Genomic DNA, 26,429 nt, shown 5'->3' on the forward strand with positions numbered 1-26,429 from the left:
GCTCTAGTAAATACCATAGTGTTTTTGAACCATAATATAGTAAATATACTACAGTAAATTAACAAATACTATAATATACTACAATTTACTAGAGTAGTTTTACTATAATATACTATAGTATTTTTACATGTGGGACTTCACCAGTATTCACCCTACATTACAGTTAGTCTATATATTATGCTTTCATAAAAAATTAAATACGTTTAATTTAAAATAAAAACAACACGTGTTCATATGGACGTCGGTTGACTTTTATTTTGGCGACGTCTCTTCCTGTCGACGCTCGCTTCCTATGTGCTCAGTTTTGGTAATGTTTTGCTAACTTTAAGGCGAGCCAGCATTAGAAACGCTAATTCTGTCTTGACAGTGATTTGTTTGTAAGTATCATCGTTGCAGAACTTATTGTTTGGTGAGACTTTCTCCTATTTTCCCGTCGACGAGTAACGTTAGTTGAGATTCATGCAAGCTGTTTGCAGGATTAATAACCCGTTCCCCCCCCCCATCATCCACTTTTAATAACAATTCAATGCTAGTTACAATATTAAGACGTATGCTGTAATGTTTAGCGTGTGTGTTTTGATTGGCAGTGGTTGGTGTAATGCTCCACAGGGCACAGATGTGATGTCTGCCTCTACAGTCGTCGAGGAGGTGGAGGATGAGGTGGAGTTTGTGTCTGTAAGTGTGTAAGATGTGTGTTATTAGGACAGGGGGTCTGGATCTGGGTCTGATTGAGTCCTGGTGTTTCAGGAGGGCCCTCTCAGACCAGTGCTGGAGTGCATAGATCTGCTGAGTGATGGAGAGGATGAAGGAGGCCTGTCCGCCCCAGACACCGTGAGTTTCTCCACTCACGGCCGAGAATATAAAAGCTAAAGGTGGAGAAAGTGTCCGTCATGTTGCTCCACAACACATTTGGCAGAATGTCCAGGCTGCTCTTTTCCCATCATGATAGCTTTGTGTGAGAGGCTGAGATATTTAAAGGGACAGTTCGCCTAAAAATAAAAATGATGACAGAATTTTCATTCTTGGGTGAACTGTCCCTTTAAAGGATTAGTTCACTTTTAAATAAACTTTTGCTGGTAATTTACTCACCCCCATGTCATCCAAGATGTCTTTCTTTCTGCAGTCGAAAAGAAATTAAGGTTTTGGATGAAAATAGTCCAGGGTTTTTCTCCAGATAATGGGCTCCAAACGGTTCAAATGACAGTTTCAGTGCAGCTTTAAACGACACCAGACGATGAATAAGTGTCTTATCTAGCGAAACGATCAGTTTCTGCGAGAAACCCAGCAGTATTTATGCTATTATTTTACCTCCTATCAGACGAACGCGATCGTCTCTGAGCTCCGCCATAACTTCCGGAGAGTGAGGTCAAAATTGATCGTGGTCATAGATATATCGATAGTAGATGCCTCATTCTACTGATCCGTGCAGCCGCTAATGAGGCATCTACGTATACATCTATGACCACGATCTAATTTGACCTCACTTGCCGGAAGTTATGGCGGAGCTCAGAGACGATCGCGTAAATAATAGCGTAAATACTGCTCGGTTTATCGCAGAAACTGATCACTTCGCTAGATCAGACCCTTATTCATCATCTGGTATCGTTTAAAGCCCTTTGAAGCTGCACTGAAACTGTAATTTGGACCTTGAACCGTTTGGAGCCCATTGAAGTCCATTATATGGAGAAAAACCCTGGACTGTTTTCATCCAAAACCTTAATTTCTTTTCGACTGCAGAAAGAAAGACAGGGCCATCTTGGATGACATGGGGGTGAGTAAATTATCAGCAAAAGTTTATTTAAAAGTGAACTAAACCTTTAAGTTGTTATTTTGGGATTTGTATTATAGTGTTGTGGTGCTTTTGTACGTTTAAACTCGCACTGAAACGCGCAGCATTATTCAGTGTGTTGACGTAATTTCCCCTGAAACAGGAAGACAGGGCGGGGCATATTGAAAAGCTCCTCCTTTTTATAAAAATAGCCAGTAACGTTTAGTTTATATCACAGCCTATAAACTGTTTCCTCCTAATCTCTAACCGTTTCTCCTCCATATCACTTTAAAATACAGAATTCAAACAGGTCCGATATGTTTTCTGGTCTCGACTCGATCACATGATCCGCTCTGTGCCCTCATGTCAACATGTTAAATCATGCTAGGGAAATGTTAATTCATGCTAACATATTAAAACATGATATCAACTTGCTAATTAATCTTAGCTAAATGTTAATTCATGTTGGCGACAGGTTAAATCATGTTAGCAACATGCTATTTTATGTGGACAGCGTTAAAACATGTTAACAAAGTGCTAATTCATGTTAGAAACATCTTAATGTTAGCAAAACATGTTAATTAATGTTAGCAACAGTGTCAAATTCATGTTAAAACATGCTATCAAAATGTTGAAACATGTTAATTCATGGCTGTCATGTGTTAAAGCATGGTATCAACAAATGCTAATTCATGTTAGCTAAATGTTAATTCATGTTAGCGACAGGTTAAATCATGTTAGCAACATGCTATTTTATGTGGACAGTGTTAAAACATGTTAACAACGTGGTAAACATGTTAGCAGCATGCTAATTCATGTTAGAAACATCTTAATGTTAGCAAAACATGTTAATTAATGCTAGCAACCGTGTTAAATTCTTGTTAAAACATGCTATCAGAATGTAAAAAATGTTAGAAACATGTTAATTCATGCTTGCAATGTGTTAAAACATGGTATCAACAAATGCTTATTCATGTTAGCTAAATGTTAATTCATGTTAGCGACAGGTTAAATCATGTTAGCAACATGCTATTTTATGTGGACAGCGTTAAAACATGTTAACAAAGTGCTAATTCATGTTAGAAACATCTTAATGTTAGCAAAACATGTTAATTAATGTTAGCAACAGTGTCAAATTCATGTTAAAACATGCTATCAAAATGTTGAAACATGTTAATTCATGGCTGTCATGTGTTAAAGCATGGTATCAACAAATGCTAATTCATGTTAGCTAAATGTTAATTCATGTTAGCGACAGGTTAAATCATGTTAGCAACATGCTATTTTATGTGGACAGTGTTAAAACATGTTAACAACGTGGTAAACATGTTAGCAGCATGCTAATTCATGTTAGAAACATCTTAATGTTAGCAAAACATGTTAATTAATGCTAGCAACCGTGTTAAATTCTTGTTAAAACATGCTATCAGAATGTAAAAAATGTTAGAAACATGTTAATTCATGCTTGCAATGTGTTAAAACATGGTATCAACAAATGCTTATTCATGTTAGCTAAATGTTAATTCATGTTAGCGACAGGTTAAATCATGTTCGCAAACATGCTATTTTATGTGGACAGCGTTAAAACATGTTAACAATGTGGTAAACATGCCAGCAACATGCTAATTCATGTTAGAAACATCTTAATGTTAGCAAAAGTGTTAAATTCATGATAAAACATGGTATCAAAGTGTTAAAACATGCTAGAAAAATGTTAATTCATGCTTGCAATGTGTTAAAACATGGTATCAACAAATGCTAATTCATGTTAGTTAAATGTTAATTCATGTTAGCGACAGGTTAAATCATGGTAGCGACATGCTAACATGTAAACATGCAAGCACCATTTTAAATCATGTTAACAACAAGCTATTTTATGCTAACAGTGTCAAAACATGTTAACAATGGGGTTTAACATGTTAGCAACATATTAATTAATGTTATAAACATCTTAATGTTAACAAACATGCTAATTAATGTTAGCAACAGTGTTAAATTCATGTTAAAACATGTTATCAAAATGCTTAATCATGCTAATTCATGATAACGTTAAAACATGGTTGCAACTTGCTAATTCATGTTAACATGTTTTAACACCGTTAGCATTAAATAGCATGTTGCTAACATGATTTAACATGTTAACGTGGTTAAACATGTCAGCAACATATTAATTCATGTTATAAACATCTTAATGATAGCAAAACAAATGCTAATTAATGCTAGCAACAGTGTTAAATTAATATTAAAACATGCTATCACAGTTCATGCTAGTGAAATGTTAATTCACGATAACATGTTAACATGGTATCAACTTGCTAATTTATCTTAGCTAAATGTTCATTCATGTTAGCGACAGGTTAAAGCATGGTAGCGACATGCTAATTCATGCTAACATGTTAAAACATGCAAGCAACATGTTAAATCATGTTAGCAACATGCTATTGTATGATAACAGTGTTAAAACATGTTAATAACGTGGTTAAACATGTTAAAAACATGTTAATTCATGTTAGAAACATCTTAATGTTAGCAAAACATGTTAATTAATGTTAGCAACATTGTTAAATTCATGTTAAAACATGCTATCCAAATGTTAAATCATGCTAGTGAAATGTTAATTCATGATAACATGTTAAAACATGGTAGCAACTTGCTAATTCATCTTAGCTAAATGTTAATTCATGTTAACGACAGGTTAAATCGTGTAAGCAACATGCTATTTTATGTGGACAGTGTTAAAACATGTTAACGTGTTAAACATGCCAGCAACATGCTAATTCATGTTAGAAACATCTTAATGTTAGCAAAACCTGTTAATTAATGCTAGCAACAGTGTTATATTCATGATAAAAAATGCTATCAAAATGTTAAAACATGCAAGAAACATGTTAATTCATGCTTGCCATGTGTTAAAACATGGTATCAACAAATGCTAATTCATGTTAGCTAAATGTTAATTCATGTTAGCGACAGGTTAAATCATGTTAACAACAAGCTATTTTATGCTAGCAGTGTTAAAACATGTTAACGTGGTTAAACATGTCGACAACATATTAATTCATGTTATAAACATCTTAATGTTAGCAAAACAAATGCTAATTAATGCTAGCAACAGTGTTAAATTAATGTTAAACATGCTATCAAAATGTTAAAACATGTTAGCAAAATGATAAATCATGCTAGCAACGTGCAGGTTAGGTGGAATTGGCCGTAGGAGTGAGTAAGGGCGTAAATCATGTGTGTGTGAAGCAGATGCAGAAGCAGACCCTGCAGATGAGCTGCAAATGTAAACTAACGCTAGGAAAATATAGAGTACGCCAGTCTTCAGTGTCACATGATGCTTCAGAAATCATTCTCATATGATGAAAACTGTTGTTTTTGTGAACATTTTGATTGATTTGAAGGTCCAGGATTATTTGAAATATAATTGTTCAGTGTGTAATGGATCGTGGCTGAGTGTGTTTGTCCTAAAGGCCAGTGTTGTGTGTGTGTGTGTGTGTGTTGTGCGCAGATCGAGGATCAGGTTAGCCGTCAGCGAGCTCATGCTGTGTCCACGCTGGACAGATTGGCTCGACAGGTCGCGGTGGAGAAACAAGAGAGGGCAGACAAGTCCAAAGCCTTCAAGGTTTGTCTCTTCTCATTCCTTATGCAATTTGTAACAAAGAAAATGTGTATATATACACCGATCAGGCATAACATTATGACCGGTGAAGAGAATAACACTGATGATCTCTTCATCATCTGTTAGTGGGTGGGATATATTAGGCAGCAAGTGAACATTGTGTAATTTAAAGGAACACGCCACTATTTTTATGAAAATAGGCTCATTCTCCGTCTCCCCTAACAGTTGAGTTTGACGAAATCCATTCAGCCGATCTCCGGGTCTGCACTTTTAGCATAGCTTAGCATAGATCATTGAATCAGATTAGACCGTTAGCATCTCGCTCAAAAATGATAATGATATTCTTTGTATATCATTGCGCCGCTGCACTCATGGGACAGCTCACAGCTCTTGATTATTACGCAGGAATGAGAGAATAGTTCCTGCCATATCGGCCTAGAAAATCCCAACTTCTCATTTCCCGTCAGTCTTAGTACACGATGTAACTACAGGAGAGTCAAGTTTTAAATAGGAAAAATATAGAACAAGATGCTAACGGTCTAATCAGATTCAATGATCTATGCTAAGCTATGCTAAAAGTGTTACCGCCAGACCCGGAGATCGGCTGATGGATTAAAAAACGCTAAAACGCAACTGTTTAACTCGAGAGGAGCTGGAAAATGAGCCAAAAAAGGGCGTTCCTTTAAATGTAAAGTAAAATGATTGATCGATTTTGGCTTATAATTCTATAAATATCAATTATACCTCTGGAACCAAGGCTGCTGGGAAAAGTAAGGTCACTCTCTAGTGCACATTTGGTACGAATGACATTCTTCCAACAGTATTTTGTGATTTGTACTGTAGGAGAAGATAATTTCACAGCAAGCCCATGGGCGGCACGAGCTGTCGGTCATCCGGAGTAACAATGACAGAGATGATGCCAAGCGTTGTGTGGACATTTGGCTGAAAATGCCAGGTCTGTAATGCTCTCCTAACTCCAGCTATGAGTGTGTGTGTAATGGTGCGTTCACACCGGACGCGATTCGCGCGAGTGATTTGCATGTTAAGTCAATGCAGAGACGCGAAAGGGCATTCTGCGGCGCGATTCGCGCGAATTAGGCGACGCGAATTGAGCGTTTTGAACGCGTGATTCGCTCAAGTTGAAAAATCTGAACTTTGGCGGATATTTCGCGCCGCGTTAACCAATCAGGAGCTTGCTCTAGTAGTGACAACAATGAGAAGAAAATCTGTATATTAATATCTGGTTCAGACAATATGATTATCACTGTGATAACATTAAATGACATGAAACACAACCCAGTCTCTTTTTGTTAAATGCAAGTTTATGTTTGATCAATAATACAAAGGTATAAGTAAAAGGTATAATAAGCTATACATGAAATAAAGCAAACAATTCACTCAAACATTCAAAGTCAGTGCTAGTCGGCTACAACAGTAATGTAAAGTTATAGCCTAAAAATATAAAGTAATGAAACTTCACTTTGCCCTCAGCCTAAACGATTTGCCAGGGAACAAATTATAGATCCATGAGACCAAAGATCGCCCGTTACATCTACACAAGACGAATTATAGCTCGAGACACACCACAGAGACATCAGAGCCAGCGGCAGACGGCAGAAGGACTGGCCGAGGAAAGGCTGGGGTTAACGAGCGCTGAGCGCCGCTGATCCACTGGAGCTCACAACTCCGAAAACCCCAGATAAAATGTTCAAATAGGCACTCTTTATATAAATAAACCACAGATTTGAGCTTTAAACAACTACATTATCGACTGAAAAAGTCTTAACTACATTTGTCACACATTAACAGTAGATTTTAAAGGGTTAGTTCACCCAAAAATGAAAATTCTGTCATTAATTACTTCCCCTCATGTCGTTCGACACCCGTCAGACCTCCGTTCATCTTCAGACACAAATGAAGATATTTTAGTGTAAATCTGATGCTCTGAAAGGCCTCCATTGGCTCAATGCACGGTTCACTCTCAAGACCCTTAAAAGACACTAAAGACGTCGTTACAAAGTCTATCTCACTACAGTGGTTCTACAATAACTTTATAAAGCGACGAGAATAGTTTTTGTGCGCAAAAAACCCCTAAATAACGACTTGCATAGTGATGACGATTTCAAAACACGGCCTCATGAAGCTTCGAAGCGTTATGAATCAGTGAGTCGAATCAGCGGTTTGGATCACCAAATTTCAGCAGTTTGGCGGTTTGACACGTGATCCGAATCATGAATCGACTCACTGATTCATAACGCTTCGAAGCTTCATGAGGCTGTGTTTTGAAATCGTCATCACTATATAAGTCGTTATTTAGAGTTTTTTTGCGCACAAAAACTATTCTTGCCGATTCATAAAGTTATTGTAGAGCCACTGTAGTGAGATGGAGTTTGTAACGACGTCTTTAGTACCTTTTAAGGGTCTTGAGAGTGAACCGTGCATTGAGCCAATGGAGGCCTTTCAGAGCCATCAGATTTCAACTAAAATATCTTCATTTGTGTTCTGAAGATGAACGGAGGTCTGACGGGTGTCCAACGACATGAGGGTAAGTAATTAATGACAGAATTTTCATTTTTGGGTGAACTAACCCTTTAACAAAAAAAAGCCGTGTAAACACAGCCCATGTCAGCCGTTTCTCAACGAGACGAACCGCTGGCAGAAGCCCCGCCCATGAGGCGAATTTGCGTCTGTTGTGCAGTGAATTTCACGTGCGATTGAAGCGAGTAAACTCAAAATGTTCAAGCGTCCACCTTCGTGCGAATCGCGTCCGGTGTGAACGCCACATTAGCGGTCGGGTCTTGTGCTCATGTTGTCTGGATCTCTCAGAGCTACAGCCGGGCTCCATTAACCCCTGCTCACTGTGGAGACGCAGACCGGCCCCGGCTCCGGCGCGGCTTTCCCCGCAGACCTGCCCGGTCATCAACTGCGGAAGAGTCTACGACAACGTGCCTTTGCTCGAGGGTCATCTTAAACGGTTGCAAAATTGCTCAGATCTCCTTTGTTTGCAGCTGAATTTAAATAAGTGCAAATTTACAATTAAGTAAATTCATCTTTGATTGACAGCTTTGATCATTCACCCTGTGACCCCACTATCACCCTGAAAGGCAACCCCTCTTCTATCTACGCCTGTGTGGCCTGCGGACGCCACTTTAGCTCTAAAGAGTCATGGACGGATCACCTCGAGTCTAAGGTTTGCATTTGTATTCATATTTTCAGCTTTCATTTGGTCATTTAATATTTTTCCCCCCAATACAATTTTTAAAGCTATCATGTTAATGCATCTAAACTAAATATGTTTAAAAGTGTTCGTTTTTAAACATTAAGGCATTTTAGGGTTGTGCCAAACAACAACTTGTTTAATAAGAAATTAATTAATGGTATAATGATCATTAATGTATGGTCCACAGGAGAAATATTAAACGATTAGTTCACTTTAAAATGATCATTTTCCCATGATTTACTCACCCTCATCCTAGGTGTAAATGACTTTCTTTTTTTTACTCTTTCTGATGAAGATTACGAGGCACGTGAATCAAAAAAATAGTGTGCAGGTATAAATCATTTATAATAAACACTGCAATGTTCCATAAAATGAGAATTTAGTTTGTATGTTTGGCATTTGTTTGTATCATTGAAGCTCTACAAGTTAAATACCACCACGAGTGAAACGTTGAATGTACTAATGTGCATTTGAGGAGTATAGAGCTGTGTTTTGTGCATGTGAGAATAACACAATTAAATGGGCCAGTTGTTGTTGCCGAGCTTGAGAAAATCAAAGTCTGAATGCATCGCCACACAAATTGTTTCGACCAGAGATTATCTCAAAAGATCTTTGATAAATGTGTTGTGCAATATTACCTGTTATCATGTTTTTACTTGTCTTGTAATGGAAATAATTTGAAAAAGACGTGGCATAAAGCATGCTTTGCCTCTTGTTTGATGTCTGTTTCTGTAGGTGTCGTCGTCGGACGCTAATGGCCACAGCCGTTCCCAGACCTATCAGCTGATCGTATGCTTTGCATGTCCTGCCTGTTACCTCCTCTTCAACATCAGGGACGAATGCCTTCAGCACATGTCTGCAAAAAACCACTTCACTCAGTCCATCGCTCTCTGTGGTGTGTGGTCTTCACCTATCAAGTCAAATCTGCTCATGCATCACGATCGGTCCAGGACTGTACACAACGGACTGGACGACACGGCTAAAAAAAATGCATCTTGACATTTTTGTCCTGTGTCTTTTCATCAGGGTTCCCACGCTTCTTGAAAGTACTTGGAAGTTCTTGAATATCAGAGACATGGATTCAAGGCCTGGAAAGTACTTGAAAACAAACAGAGGTCCTTGAAAGTGCTTGAATTAAGCATGAACTGCATTTTGTTAGAGTAGCATGGTGCTATTACAAAAATTGGCCTTCATGCGCTGCCAGAACAAAACAGCATTATTGGAGGAAGCTATTTCAATATATTTCTGCTGTTCCATAAGCGCCATCTACTGTCAAAAGTCCTATTCGGATGGTAATTGTTTCCCGTGGGGTCGAGACAGGGGCTAGTCAGTGATTTTTATTGCCGCCCGAATCCAGAATGTCAGTGTTTTTCTCCCACTACCCGCGTAAAAATCCCCGGCCGAATTACCTTCAGTTTTTTGACAAACACCAAGGTCGTGTGGTCATTTAATTGCCGTCCGAATCCACATCTCTGAGATTTCAAGATGAGATCTCTTCAAAATGTACTGATTATATCCTTTTTGACCCCTGCAGGCCACCGTACGGTTGCGCTTTGCTGTAATTTGGATGCATTTAAAAAATCTAGACTTTCATTACTGAAATGCTGGCAAGTATTTACAAGAGCAATATTTCATCACTGTTCAAAAAATAAAAAGAAGAAAAGCACGTAAACATTTGAAATGGGCCGTTATTACGGCAGCAATTATATATGTTAAATATACTACGTGCAGGTCTTAAAAGCTTTTAAATTGATTTTTAAAAAGGTACATGTACAGGTGATTTAACAAATAATTTTGCATATTTTTAATGCCTAACAATCAACTTGTCCATATCTTTTCATTTAATTGGAAAATTCATGTGTACAATATTATCTCTATATTTTGATGTTTTAATTAAGTAATGATTTATAAAAAAGAAAACTAAAACTAGTGTGAAATAAATGTTAAAAGCAGAAATAAGAGCTGCAAACTGCATCTCTCGTTAAAACTCGCTCGCTCTTGTACACCAGCCTCTTTCCTCATTGAATTTTGTAAAATTGGAAATTGTATTTTAGTTGTCAGTATATGCCTTAGCATTACTGCATTAATGATACACACAGGTACAGTAGGTATTTGATATATTAGCAGTAACACCCACCTTTCTCGTATTTATTGTGCTTGATTTAAAATAAAAGGTGCTTTAAAAAGTCCTTGAATCTGGTGTTCATGAAAGAGTGGGAACCCTGTTTCATGTTTGTTCAGAAATATCTGATCATATAATTAATACATTTATTTTGAACATTTGACTTAACCTTGCATTTCATGTTTTGGCTTCCAGAAGCAAAACCATCAGCCGTGCCCGTGCCAGTTCCCCGTTACGCGAAGAACCGCTTAATCGCTCTCTGTAAGGAAATCCGCTTCAACGTCAAGTGCACAGTCTGCTCTAAGGTGCTTGCCTCGCATATGGAGGCCAGAGCACACTTCAAGTAAGTTTATATTATTTATACGTTTTCTTGGATTGAGAGTGCCCCTATTTAGCGGTTTTAAAGGCTCCTAATTTCACCTACAACAGGCTAACATGTAGAGTTGTCAAAAGTACTGACTTTGGTACTGAAGTCACATGCCAATCAGAGACATATATGTTGAGCGTGTGAACACAATGGCCAATCAGAGACATATATGTTGAGCGTGTGAACACAATGGCCAATCAGAGTCATATATGTTGAGCGTGTGAACACAATGGCCAATCAGAGTCATATATGTTGAGCGTGTGAACACAATGGCCAATCAGAGACATATATGTTGAGCGTGTGAACACAATGGCCAATCAGAGACATATATGTTGAGCGTGTGAACACAATGGCCAATCAGAGACATATATGTTGAGCGTGTGAACACAATGGCCAATCAGAGACATATATGTTGAGCGTGTGAACACAATGGCCAATCAGAGACATATATGTTGAGCGTGTGAACACAATGGCCAATCAGAGACATATATGTTGAGCGTGTGAACACAATGGCCAATCAGAGACATATATGTTGAGCGTGTGAACACAATGGCCAATCAGAGACATATATGTTGAGCGTGTGAACACAATGGCCAATCATAGACATATATGTTGAGCGTGTGAACACAATGGCCAATCAGAGACATATATGTTGAGCGTGTGAACACAATGGCCAATCATAGACATATATGTTGAGCGTGTGAACACAATGGCCAATCAGAGACATATATGTTGAGCGTGTGAACACAATGGCCAATCAGAGACATATATGTTGAGCGTGTGAACACAATGGCCAATCAGAGTCATATATGTTGAGCGTGTGAACACAATGGCCAATCAGAGACATATATGTTGAGCGTGTGAACACAATGGCCAATCAGAGTCATATATGTTGAGCGTGTGAACACAATGGCCAATCAGAGACATATATGTTGAGCGTGTGAACACAATGGCCAATCAGAGTCATATATGTTGAGCGTGTGAACACAATGGCCAATCAGAGACATATATGTTGAGCGTGTGAACACAATGGCCAATCAGAGTCATATATGTTGAGCGTGTGAACACAATGGCCAATCAGAGACATATATGTTGAGCGTGTGAACACAATGGCCAATCAGAGTCATATATGTTGAGCGTGTGAACACAATGGCCAATCAGAGACATATATGTTGAGCGTGTGAACACAATGGCCAATCAGAGTCATATATGTTGAGCGTGTGAACACAATGGCCAATCAGAGACATATATGTTGAGCGTGTGAACACAATGGCCAATCAGAGTCATACATGTTGAGCGTGTGAACACAATGGCCAATCAGAGACATATATGTTGAGCGTGTGAACACAATGGCCAATCAGAGACATATATGTTGAGCGTGTGAACACAATGGCCAATCAGAGTCATATATGTTGAGCGTGTGAACACAATGGCCAATCAGAGACATATATGTTGAGCGTGTGAACACAATGGCCAATCAGAGACATGTATGTTGAGCGTGTGAACACAATGGCCAATCAGAGACATATATGTTGAGCGTGTGAACACAATGGCCAATCAGAGACATATATGTTGAGCGTGTGAACACAATGGCCAATCAGAGACATATATGTTGAGCGTGTGAACACAATGGCCAATCAGAGTCATATATGTTGAGCGTGTGAACACAATGGCCAATCAGAGACATATATGTTGAGCGTGTGAACACAATGGCCAATCAGAGTCATATATGTTGAGCGTGTGAACACAATGGCCAATCAGAGACATATATGTTGAGCGTGTGAACACAATGGCCAATCAGAGACATATATGTTGAGCGTGTGAACACAATGGCCAATCAGAGACATATATGTTGAGCGTGTGAACACAATGGCCAATCAGAGTCATATATGTTGAGCGTGTGAACACAATGGCCAATCAGAGACATATATGTTGAGCGTGTGAACACAATGGCCAATCAGAGACATGTATGTTGAGCGTGTGAACACAATGGCCAATCAGAGACATATATGTTGAGCGTGTGAACACAATGGCCAATCAGAGACATATATGTTGAGCGTGTGAACACAATGGCCAATCAGAGACATATATGTTGAGCGTGTGAACACAATGGCCAATCAGAGTCATATATGTTGAGCGTGTGAACACAATGGCCAATCAGAGACATATATGTTGAGCGTGTGAACACAATGGCCAATCAGAGTCATATATGTTGAGCGTGTGAACACAATGGCCAATCAGAGACATATATGTTGAGCGTGTGAACACAATGGCCAATCAGAGACATATATGTTGAGCGTGTGAACACAATGGCCAATCAGAGTCATATATGTTGAGCGTGTGAACACAATGGCCAATCAGAGACATATATGTTGAGCGTGTGAACACAATGGCCAATCAGAGACATATATGTTGAGCGTGTGAACACAATGGCCAATCAGAGTCATATATGTTGAGCGTGTGAACACAATGGCCAATCAGAGTCATATATGTTGAGCGTGTGAACACAATGGCCAATCAGAGACATATATGTTGAGCGTGTGAACACAATGGCCAATCAGAGACATATATGTTGAGCGTGTGAACACAATGGCCAATCATAGACATATATGTTGAGCGTGTGAACACAATGGCCAATCAGAGACATATATGTTGAGCGTGTGAACACAATGGCCAATCAGAGACATATATTTTGAGCGTGTGAACACAATGGCCAATCAGAGACATATATGTTGAGCGTGTGAACACAATGGCCAATCAGAAGAATCTGTTCAACAACGCCCAAAATGCTAGAGGGAAATGCTGGTATCGTCACATCGACTTGGTACCGAAGTCGGTACTTTTGAAAACTCTATTTACATGCATCAAAGGTCAAAAAACGCTTTAATTTTCTCATTATATACATTACAGCTCTTTTCTCACAGTGTCTGAAGCGGTTCAATCAAGGATTCGGTCTCTCTAAACCCTGGCTTTCTGAGAGTCTACTGTGATTGGTCAAGATGGCCCAGTCTGTTGTGATTGGTCGACCAACGCTTGTTGGAAACCAAACATACATTAGCATATCTGGATTTCAGCTTCCTTTGGCTTCCTCAGCACTTGATACACAGTGAAACTAACAGTAGCGATGGCGTCGGTTTTACCATATCAATTCCTCATCCTTTGGAAGTGCATGCAAGTGGATTTGCTTTCGCGGCAGAAAACTTTAGCTCCACGCTTATTCTGACTCCAATTTCAAATCATTATTACATTTAGATTCGTGGAACTAATCATTAATATTGATTATGCATGAATTTCAATTTTTGATTATTCACGGTATACTTTCAATTATTAGTTCGTCAGGGACCCGATGCCGCACAGAGTCACACGTCCCGGGTTATGTGGATCTCACGGACATAAACTCGCCAGTCTGATCTTGGTCGCATAATAAATACATAACATAAATTGCTCAAAGATGACTAAGACACAGTGGAGACACACACAGCGGTTTTTGGCTACAGAATTTCCCAAATGGCTGCTCTGCCACTTTCCCTTAAATACCCGGACCAGAGCAAATGGGTTGTAAATATTTACTACACAAACACCTGGTTTCGGGGGAGAGGAGAGGATCATCAATTATCTTGAAGAGACACCACCTTAAAAGGAGAACAGAATTTTTCTCATAATACCAATGACTGCAGTGAAATTTAGACCATTTTACCAATCGCATTTAAAATGATGAAAAAACAGCAGATGCATTATATGTGGTATATAGGCATTCTTAGTGGACTTTGAGTGACTTGAATCCGGGAGAGAATAGATGGATAAGCCAGGAGAGAAGGTTCTTTTATGCTCTTTCTCTGGGATCTTCTTTCCAGGTTATTGCTTTATTGCAGGGGGCTTGATCTCAGCTTTCGTCTTCGCAGGAAAGCCATGTCTTACAATACCATTATGTACATTTGTTACTAGAGATGCACCGATTGCAATTTTCTTGGCCGATTGGTAATGAGATCGACCGATACCGATTTTTGCGGATTCCGATTTTCTTTCTAAGAACTATAATTGACAGCATATACAAACAAAAATCCACTTTATTCAAAGCTAAATTTTATTTTTATTATAAAATAAATTATTAAACATTACAACAGGATCTTCTCTCACTTAAACAGCCCTCAAAAAATAATTGTTCTGTGCCTGGTAAGAAGTAGAAATAGCAAATAACTAAAAATCAGTTGCTTTATGAAACAAAACATTATAAATTGACCTTTTTCTCTTTTTTACTTGTCTTACAAAAGTCAAAAGATCCTATGAATGAACAAACCTGAAATGTACAATACTCCTCCAAATAATAGTTCAGTAATTGGGTAATAAATGTTGCCAGCTAGGGATGTCACGGTAACAAAATTCCAGTAGTCGGTACCAATACCATAACAATTTTACGGTACTCGGTACAAATTTCGATACCACAGCTAAATGTTTTTTATATATTTTTGTATTTTTATTTAACCATTTAAATTTTTTTTTAATGTATTAAGTTTATTATTTAGGATGATAATCATTATAAGTAAATAATACATAAACATTTAAAGGCTGTATGCAAGTGAAAAATAATCAACCATCAAGGCATATATATTCTGTCAATTCAATTTTTTTTAAACCGAACTCTTATTTTGACGGGTGGCCGTGCAGACCTTTGAGTGTCTGTCTTCATGATATGAACGTTTTCTCAAATGAAACGGTAAATTCTCATGAAGTGACGGTTTATGTGTTCGGCTGGTCATCCAGTGCCATGAAGTCCATCATGTCTTTGTAATTGCTTTGGTCTTTTCGCTGCTGGAAAGAAGGAGAGGCTGCTGACCTGTGGCTGGCTCTGAGCTCTGGCCAGCTTTAGCCGTTTTAACTTTACAACTACTGGGCATGTTTTAACAAATGGCATAATCGGCCAATCACCGATCAGGGCCGATAATGCAGAAAATCGGCCAATTCCGATCCCTGGCCGATCAATCTGTGCATCTCTATTTGTTACAAACCTACGAGCAGGAAGTGAGACTGGACATACTGACGACTCGTTTCAGGCAGTTCAGAATCACTTCTGTGATTTGAGAGACAATAACTATAAAAATCTTTAAAACTTTGCAGACCGTTTACACTCCAATTTCCAATAATTTACACTCACAAACAGCTATAACACACACAACACACAACATGAAAGGTCATATCCGACAAAGCATAATAGGGGCACTGTTAGTTTTATTTTCCTCAATCCATCGGATAAGATGTGTATGCATGTGAAAGGTGCACTCATTTTTTTTTTTTTCCCTAGCCACTAACACAAAGGTCTTGGAGTTCATACTTGCATCTTTAGGTGTGCATTGAACATTTTCAGCTATGATAGCATTGTAAAAGCACACAATTTGCATGCACATTTGATATGGGCTGTTCACGCTATGCTTGTAAATTACCACCAAATCTTGTTTTTAACCCTTGGTAAAGCAATGTTTGAGAGCATTCAAAAGTAGTGCCAAAGATGATCAGTGTGCAGCTAAGCAGTGTTTAAATGATCACAATCAGTGGCGGGACTAGACTTTTTATTCATGGGGTGGCCAAGGCTACTTTTGGGGGTCCATAGAGCATGAAAGAATATCATGTGTAATACTTATGTTTTCATTGTGTCGACCCATGTAACATTGTCTTCTAATAACAGGGTTTCCGCGGGGTCTTAAAAAGTCTAGAATTTCAAAATCAAAATTTTAGGCCTTAAAAAGTCTTAAAAAGTATTCTGTTTTAGGTCTTAAATAATTTTAAACAGGTCTTAATTTTCCTTTGTCCATGTACCTCTACCTCTAATGCTCATTGAAATCCTGCAGCACTTTAGAAGTTTTTTTTTAATTTTATTCCGTGGTAGTTCTTTCTTTCGCTAGTCCAAATATAATTTGCTGTATTACGACTTCAAATGAGACCAATATGCAGCTTATATTGCAGCCAATCATCTTTCATGTTATTGAAAACTCTCTTTTAGATTTTACCACAGACACAGAAAACTAATTTTATTCTTCAGCTAATAGTCCTCCAGTTTTTCGTGTTTCTGCGATTCTTAAATATAATGAAAAATCAACATGCATTTTTTGAGATCCTGCATTATTTGTAAACCAAAATAAACAAGATTTATGTATTCAGTTTATTATATTGTCATGTGTGGCTATTGTGCATCTAACATACATAATATGGTAAATGTGGTGTCCTAATTATGAAAAAAATGCTAATGCTAATTTCTGGAAATTACCACCACATAATCAGTCATTTTGATCTCAAAAATCACAAAAAAAAGTTGGGAAATCCTGGTGGGATTAAGCTATGAGGAAGAGCAAGTTTATCGATACAAGTTTATCGATTTGTTCAATTTGAATAAATTAATTGACTTTGCAAGTAAATTTGTGACTGCATTGCTTTTTATAGGTCTTAAATTTCATTCATAATGTCCTTAAAAAGGTCTCAAAGTCTTAAATTTGACTTGGTGAAACCTGCAGAAACCCTGAATAAATAAGCTACCAAAATTGTAGATACCAGTGAAATTTCACAATACTCGATTCCAACTCATAGGCCTATATCACTCAAAATCTAAAATAAATGTAGGTCACACTTTAGTTTAAAGGGTTAGTTCAACCAAAAATGAAAATTCTGTCATTAATGACTTCCCCTCATGTCGTTCTACACCCGTCAGACCTCCGTTCATCTTCAGAACACAAATGAAGATATTTTAGTGTAAATCTGATGGCTCTGAAAGGCCTCCATTGGCACAATGGCACGGTTCACTCTCAAGACCCTAACGTCGTTACAAAGTCCATCTCACTACAGTGGCTCTACAATAACTTTATGAAGCGACGAGAATAGTTTTTGTGCGCAAAAAAACCCTAAATAACGACTTACATAGTGATGACGATTTCAAAACACGGCCTCATGAAGCTTCGAAGCGTTATGAATCAGTGAGTCGATTCATCGGTTTGAATCGCCAAATTTCAGCAGTTTGACGGTTTGACACGCGATCCGAATCATCATTCGACTCACTGATTCATAACACTTCGAAGCTTCATGAGGCTGTGTTTTGAAATCGTCATCACTATATAAGTCGTTATTTAGGGGTTTTTTTGCGCACAAAAACTATTCTCGTCGCTTCATAAAGTTATTGTAGAGCCACTGTAGTGAGATGGAGTTTGTAACGACGTCTTTAGTGCCTTTTAAGGGTCTTGATAGTGAACCGTGCCATTGTGCCAATGGAGGCCTTTCAGAGTCAGATTCAACTAAAATATCTTCATTTGTGTCTGAAGATGAACGGAGGTCTGACGGGTGTCGAACGACATGAGGGGAAGTCATTAATGACAGAATTTTCATTTTTGGGTGAACTAACCCTTTAAGGTCCAATTCTCACTTAGCCTGGACTGGATTCCCAATGTAATCCACCTTTGCAACTTTTATTGTGCACTTACTATATGCTTCTTGTTTTGTTTCCCAGTGTGCACTGCAGACATGGCTGCGCTATTGCCACCGCCGATCAAAGCGTGGCTGATATCATGAGGAAGATGGCGGTCATGGGTCAGTGCTCCGCATGCCTCAAACCTTTTCTTAGCGTGGGACAGATGGAGGAGCACAAAGAGCGCATGAAACATGAGGTGGAGAGGTTCGTCAGCATGGCCAGGGCTCTTCTTCACTACAGCAACTGCTGTGAAATCCGAAACGCTCAGAAGCAGAGCATGGCACGTGGGGCCAAAGAGAATCTGAATGACTCGCCTTTAGCCAAGCGAAAAAGACGGATGAGCTTAGACTCCCAAGCCAAACCAGGAAAACGGTTACAGCTGGCTTGGTTCTGCGAATGCGGCCTACGCTTCACAGAGGAGGAAACTGCCAAAAAACACATCCAAGCGGCGAATCAGATCTTTCACAAATGTGCGGTCTGTGGCAAGCTAATGGGCGAATCGTCCATAACGCGCTTGCATATGAGCCGGTTCCACGGTGGCGCTCATTTGTCCAACTTCCTTTTCCACTGCAGGAAGTGCCAGGTGGAAATGCCAAGGATGGAAGACATCATGGCCCATGTTGGAGTGAGCCACAGAGGGCACAGCTACTACGAAGAAAGAGAAGACATCTCAGACGACCGGGTCTCGTCTAGCATGTCCCCAAAACCGTCCACCAGTGCGGAAGCCAAAATACTCAGGCCAGCGAGTTCCTCTTGCGCCTCGCCTCCGAAAGCCCAGTCTTGGCTCTGTCGAATGTGCGAGGACCTCTTCGACTCGGAGGCAGCGGTGCGGACGCATTGCGGCGATTTGAATAGCCACAGTTTCCAGAGGTTTGCCTGCGGTCACTGTCCTCAGAAGTTTTTCAAAGAGTCCACCCTGAGACGCCATTGCTCCAATGAGCACGGCGGAGACATCGCGCTACGCTTCTTCTGCGGACTCTGCGAAAGCATGCTGTACGACACCGAGGACGAGTTTCAGGAGCACTACAACGGTCTGCATAGCCACGATTACTACCGCTTGGAAACTGCCCAGGAAAACGCTATTCCCTTAGCGAGTACAAGCCCTTCCCTGCTTTGTGCTTGCATGGGCTCTGAGAAACGCAAAGAGGAAAGGAAAGCAATTTTCACAAAGTGCATGAAACAGTTGGCAGCCGAAAATAAATGCAGCTACTCCTGCCGCCAGTGCGACAAAAACACGCCCGCGTACGCGGAGATGAAGACGCACATCCTCCTGCAACACATGACCCAGAGCAGTGAGAAAAGTTTCGATGTTCTGTGCACCGTTTGCTCACAGAGCCACAAAGATGTACCCAGTTTCCATTCACACTACCATAAGCATCACTGCGGGTCAGAGCCTTGCGCTTGTTCCCGATCCAACGGCAACACAGGAGAGAAACAAGCCCCCACCGGCAACATCCTAAATGCAGAGGAGATCTTCCCTCAGAGGAATGGTGAGTTTCATGGAGTATTAAAGGGTTAGTTCACCCAAAAATGAAAATTCTGTCATTAATGACTTCCCCTCATGTCGTTCGACACCCGTCAGACCTCCGTTCATCTTCAGACACAGATGAAGATATTTTAGTTGAAATCTGATGGCTCTGAAAGGCCTCCATTGGCTCAATGGCACTTTACACTCTCAAGACCCTTAAAAGGAACTAAAGACGTCGTTACAAAGTCCATCTCACTACAGTGGTTCTAAAATAACTTTATGAATCGGCGAGAATAGTTTGTGCGCAAAAAAAACCTAAATAACGACTTGCATAGTGATGACGATTTCAAAACAAGGCATCATGAAGCTTCGAAGCGTTATGAATCACTGAGTCGATTCAGCAGTTTGGTGGTTTGACACGCGATCCGAATCATGATTCGACTCACTGATTCATAACGCTTCGAAGCTTCATGTTTCATATTACAACATTTATTTACTTTATAATCAAAATCTTTTCTAATCTTGACAAAACACATATCGTCGGAAAGGTCTGAGTCTCAAGGGTCCATATTTGGTGACCGTTTTGAGATGGAAGTGACATTTGGACAGAAAATGCATCAAAAAAACAATCAATGGAATTTCAATGACACCCGGTGGCTGTTTGTGGTACATCGCCTAAACAAAATCTCATGGAAACTTCAATTTTTGTGATATCAACATATGGCTTTGATTTTATAGTAATTTTAGATTAAAACATTTTTGTAAAATATATATTTTATGTAGGGCTGTCAAAAGATTAATCGCATCCAAAATAAAAGTTTGTTTACATAATATACAGAGATGTATAGTAATGAAGTAGAACTACTTCACTACTGTACTTAAGTACTAAAAAGCAGTATCTGTACTTTACTAGAGTATTATTTTTTTCTCCTACTTCCACTTTTACTTCAGTACATATTTTCGATGAGTTTAATACTTTTACTCCGATATTTTTTTTATGTGCTGCATCGTTACTCGTTACAATTATAAAAATGTTATGAATCATTCCATTCCAAACCCACATTACCGCGCATGAGAGAGAGAGAGCGCGCGAGAGTGCGAGAGAGAGACAGAGCGCGAGAGAGAGTTATTAGAGAGAGAGCGCGCGAGAGAGCCCCGCGAGTGCGCATTCACTGTCTTTAAAACAACACGAGCGTCTTACGCTCAAATTGCTCTCTATTTGTTTCCATAGTTAATGTGCACTGTGAAGTAACATATACAAACAATGAACAGCTGTATTTTTATTAACTAAGATTAACAAAGATTAATAAATACAGTAACAAATGTATTGATCATGGTTAGTTCATGTTAGTTATTAGTCTAATATATTAACTAATGTAATGTTAACAAATCAAACCATATTGTAAAGTGTTACAAACAAATCATTTACTCAGAACACCTCTTGGAATGAGAATATAAGTGTGCTTACCCCATTTTTTTTTTAGTAAGAGTGGTTATAGTAAGATTTAATCTTAATGAACTACAGTATTTTCAGGTTATTTATATGACAAAGGTAGAAAAATTACCTACCAACATTGTGATTGTCCTTTAGCTTAATCATTTGAAATAATAAAAACAATATGATGTTCAAACTTTTGACTACTTTCTTTAATAACTACATAACACAATACTTGTACTTTTACTTTCAGTACTTGAGTAGTACATTTTAAAATAAACTACTTGCAATACTTAAGTACAAAAAATGTTGAATACTTTAGTACTTCTACTTAAGTGTGGTGCTTAAAGAGCACTTCAACTTCTACTCAAGTCACTTTTTTGATAAGGAACTTGTACTTTTACTCAAGTATGTGTCTCTAGTACTTTATACATCTCTGATAATATATGTGTGTGTACTCTGTTAATTATTATTTATATATAAATACACACACATTCATGTATATATTTAAGAAATATTTGCATGTATATACTGTATATACATTTATATAATCTGTAATATATATAAATATAAATGTTTTATATATAACATTTTTTTTTCTTAAATATATACATGAATGTGTGTGTTTTTATTTATAAATAATAATTAACAGAGTAAACACACATATATTATGTAAACACAAACTTTTATTTTGGATGCGATTAATCGCGATTAATCTTTTGACAGCCCTAATTTTATGTAAAATAAAACATATTTAGTACAGTATTTTTTATTTACAGTAAATTTAAACTTCCATAACTTTTTCATACTTTAGGTCTATATTCCAAAGCTTTCTTGAATTACTATAAGTTTGGATAGTGCATTTTCATGTGTATTCTCAAAAAGGGGGGTGACCGTTAAGTTACTGGCTTAATAGCGATGTAGGTTTGACGTTACTTTGTAGGCCAACCGGCCGTTCCCTTGATTAAAAACCCAATAGGATTTTCCAATAGGCTTTTGGATTATTATTTTTGGATTATGATACTTGCACGTTTTGTCCATCAAGATAATTCTCACAGATGAACACAACTCTTATGAATTTTGAAGCCTAAATGCAGTCGCCAGAAGTAAAAAGCTAAAGGCTATAAACTAGTGTTAGACCGATATATCTATAGACACGATATATATTTTTACGTGTATCCGCATCGGCCGATACAATTTTTTTTTTTCCTGCATTATTTACAGACAGGCGTCCACAGGGCAGCTCTCACCGTCTTCAAACTGTCTTGCTCTCCCTCGCGCATATTAATCAAAATCAATTGAGAATTGACACGATGGTAAAAGGTGGAAAGACTGAAGTTTCACGTGGAGCATTCAGAGATTTTTTCCAGAATTACCGCTGGTGATGCTCTACAAGAGATTAAGTTAAGTACACATACACTCTAAAAAATGCTGGGTTAAAAATAACCCAAGCTGGGTTGAAAATGGACTAACCCAGCAACTGGGTTGTTTTAACCCAGCGATTGGGTTGTTTTAACCCAGCAATTGGGTTAAATGTTTTAAGCAAACATTTAACCCAACCGCCGGGTCAAAACAACCCAATTGCTGGGTTAGTCCATATTCAACCCAATTTGGGTTATTTTTAACCCAGCATTTTTTAGAGTGTAACCATTAAATAACTAGGTTGTAAATAGTTTTAAAATGAAGTATAGTACAGTCAGTGTGCACTTTATTATGCTGCTTGCTTGTTGATACTGTGTGCAATAGTGTAATTATTTTATTTATGCTTAAATATTTATTTTCAGAATTTATTTTCACCACTGAACTCTTTTTTTTCTTCTTGTTCTACCTCACCTGTTTTTACTATTTGTTAAATATAGTTTTTTTTAGTTCAAAAAATGTTCCTTTTTAAAATTGTACATTTTAAATTGTTATCATCCTGATCATTGTGTCATTTTTATGATGTAAATTGAGGGAGCAAAAGCAGTATCGGCTCCAAATATCGGCTCAAGAAAATCGGCTGAGGAAAAAAAAATCGGCATCGGCACTAAAAAATTCATATCGGTCGATCCCTACTATAAACGGACTACACCACAGTCGCTCGCCTTCAACGTCACCATCACAACTCTTGCAGAAGTTTTCCCAAAACGTTTGAGTTAGAATAGTTTATATCTTCCCTCAGAGGAATGGTGAGTTTCATGGAGTATCAAGTAACTGGCTTAATAGCGATGCAGGTTTGATGTCACTTTGTAGGCCAACCAAAAACACACTTCTTTGGTGACATTGTTGATTTCATGAAGTCATGTGACCTGTGCAGCGCAGCCGATGACTTCCTAAAGCTGAGCAAAGTGCATTGATGTGCGTGTTTTTGCTCTCTCGCTCTTTAACAGTGTAAACAACTCAGAATGTAGAATAAAACATGATGATCTTGAGCTTGAGTTCCTCACAGACCGTATTTCTGGCGAAAACCCCCATTAAATCCTTTTAAAACTTCTGGTTCCACTGTCCTGAAGTCAAAGTGCCGACCCGTTCCTGGGTTTTGGCCTACAAAAATACATCATCCCTGCAACACAATATTGAGTTATAGATCAGGTCACACTTTAGTTTAGGGTCCAATTCTGACTATTAACTAAGACGTTTGCCTCAAACTCCTAATTACGGCTTATTAATAGTTAGTAAGCTAGTTGTTAAGTTTGGGTATTGGATGGGTTATGGGATGTAGAATAAGGCATTAATATGTGCTTTATTTGTACTAATAAACAGACAATATCCTAGTAATATGCATGTTAAAGGATTAGTTCACTTTCAAAACACTTTTGCTTATAATTTACTCACCCCCTTGTCATCCAAGATATCCATGTCTTTCTGTCTTCAGTCGAAAAGAAATGAAGATTTTTGATGAAAAGATTTCAGGATATTTCTCCATATAATGTCAATAGACTCCATACGGTTCAAGATCCAAATGAGAGGTTCAGTACAGCTTCAAAAGGGCTTTAAACCACATCAAACGGTACCAGGCGATCAATAAGGGTCTTATCTAGCCAAACGATCGGTCATTTTTTTTTAAATAAATAAAGTAAAACTTAAACTTTATATTTTTTTTTTAAATGACCGATCGTTTGGCTAGATAAGACCCTTATTGATCGCCTGGTACCGTTTGATGTGGTTTAAAGCCCTTTTTGAAGCTGTACTGAACCTCTCATTTGGATCTTGAACCGTATGGAGTCTATTGACATTATATGGAGAAATATCCTGAAATCTTTTCATCAAAAATCTTCATTTCTTTTCGACTGAAGACAGAAAGACATGGATATCTTGGATGACAAGGGGGTGAGTAAATTATAAGCAAAAGTGTATTTGAAAGTGAACTAATCCTTTAATAGTGAGAATTGTCACTAAAGTGTTACAATAGATCGGTTATTCCTTCAAATTCCACTACCAGTCTGGACTGTTTCTCATGATTTTAAAGAGTTTTGTGCAATAACAGTAAAATGGGTTATTGTTGTTTTTTTCAGAGGAGGAGTTTCATGATGTAAAGAGTGCCATTACCTCAAGTGCTCTTGTTAAAAAAGTGTGTTTTTTGTCTGAAGATGGAGGTAGGGTTTCACCTTTCTCTTCTCTTCTCTGATTTGATTAATTTGATTTTAGATTTGCATTATTTTTTTTTATCTTAGTACTGTTATAATCTAAATGGATATTAGCAAATCAACTATGTACATGGAAAACATCATGTTTAATGTCATTTTGCATTTCTCCTTAGAAGAATTTGATCATGACATGAAACTGGCTTTGTCCTTGAGTGCGGAGGAGGCCAGGAAATCAAAAGAGTTGGATATTGGTAGGTCATCATGATTTACAATTATGTGGAAAACAATAGCAAGTATCTTAGTAAACACATAGACCGTTATGTGTTAAGTGAACGTAAACAGTTGATAAAGTATCCGTGTATTAGATCTGTGCATTCACTCTTAAAGTGACAGCAGCCTAATATTCTGCTGCCATCTTTGTTTTTAATGTTAATCAAACGCATTACAAAACTCGAAAGTATGCATTTTTGGCTACGTGCCCTGAAGGCACTCAAAAAGATTCATGGCAACGCCCCCTTGTGGTCAAAAATTACACTTAAATTATATTATAAGCAATTATATCTCATCACAGCTCAATGTATTTATGGGTTTTCAACCTTGCATATATTTTAATTTGTCTCTTTATTCTATTTTATGTATTTGTGATATCATTTGTTCTTACTTTATTATTGACTTGTTTACATGTCGTCTTTTTTTGTAAATGTAGTTCAACAATTAAATTAAATCCTCCCTGTTTCTGTGTAAGCTATTACAACAAAATTACCCAAATTAATCATGACAATAAACAATGATCTGTATGGCAGGAATTGAAAATGGTATCGAATATTGATATTTATCGTATGGAAGTTGTAAATGCCAGTATCTCGGTACTAAAGATGTGTAATTTCTGCTGTGTGCTTGTGTCAGAGGCTGTTCATTCATTAATCAGATGTTTATTTTGCCAGCTTTGCATGCATGAAGAGTATTATCATTGTGGGTATGTTTAATTTTTACGGAGCTGGGTGTGATATTATATTGTAATGGTGGGGTTTTAGGCGGGTCTCATGAGCACATATGCGGTGCTGGGTTTGGGTGGGACCGCACAGATGTTGAATTTGTCAAGTTGAACTTTGTGTCACAGCATCGTGTTAGGAGTAAATCACTGACTGGGAGAATTCCTCATCCGGGCTGTCCTTTTCCATTTGACAATATCACTGATCGGATGTTTTTCTCCTTTTGCAGAGATGGAAGATGCCTTGAAAAGAAGCTTACAGGAGTTTTGATTTGGGAAAAGACTCGTCGTCCATGCACTGTAGTCATTAAACGTGTATTTCTTTTCTTTTCTGTGTTTTTCGTTTAAGTTTAAATAAAGGAAAGTAACTCAAATGGCTGTTCCTGTCCGAGCAAACTCATTGTGTTCTGGTTATTGTCTTTT

At 38.1% G+C, this 26,429-nt stretch overlaps 1 protein-coding gene across 3 annotated transcripts; it reads left to right on the forward strand.

The window, feature by feature from the left end:
• Positions 1-236: 236 nt before the first annotated feature.
• Positions 237-26,384, forward strand: znf451 (zinc finger protein 451). 3 transcript variants are annotated; one of them, XM_079843094.1, is made up of 13 exons: positions 237-377; positions 588-675; positions 748-831; positions 5,280-5,393; positions 6,234-6,345; positions 8,217-8,364; positions 8,454-8,580; positions 9,346-9,505; positions 10,928-11,075; positions 18,586-20,036; positions 24,944-25,024; positions 25,189-25,266; positions 26,237-26,384. In XM_079843094.1, the coding sequence occupies exons 2-13, from the start codon at positions 622-624 to the stop codon at positions 26,275-26,277; spliced, it is 2,598 nt and encodes an 865-aa protein (XP_079699220.1). In that variant the 5' UTR covers positions 237-377; positions 588-621; the 3' UTR covers positions 26,278-26,384. The 3 variants fall into 3 exon arrangements, with proteins under 3 accessions (XP_079699220.1, XP_079699221.1, XP_079699222.1); XM_079843095.1 differs by having other exon boundaries at positions 25,192-25,266; XM_079843096.1 differs by lacking the exon at positions 748-831 and having other exon boundaries at positions 254-377.
• The last annotated feature ends 45 nt before the right edge of the window (positions 26,385-26,429 follow it).

This window comes from Gobio gobio (assembly GCF_949357685.1).
Source record: "Gobio gobio genome assembly, chromosome: 18".
NCBI lineage: Eukaryota > Metazoa > Chordata > Actinopteri > Cypriniformes > Gobionidae > Gobio > Gobio gobio.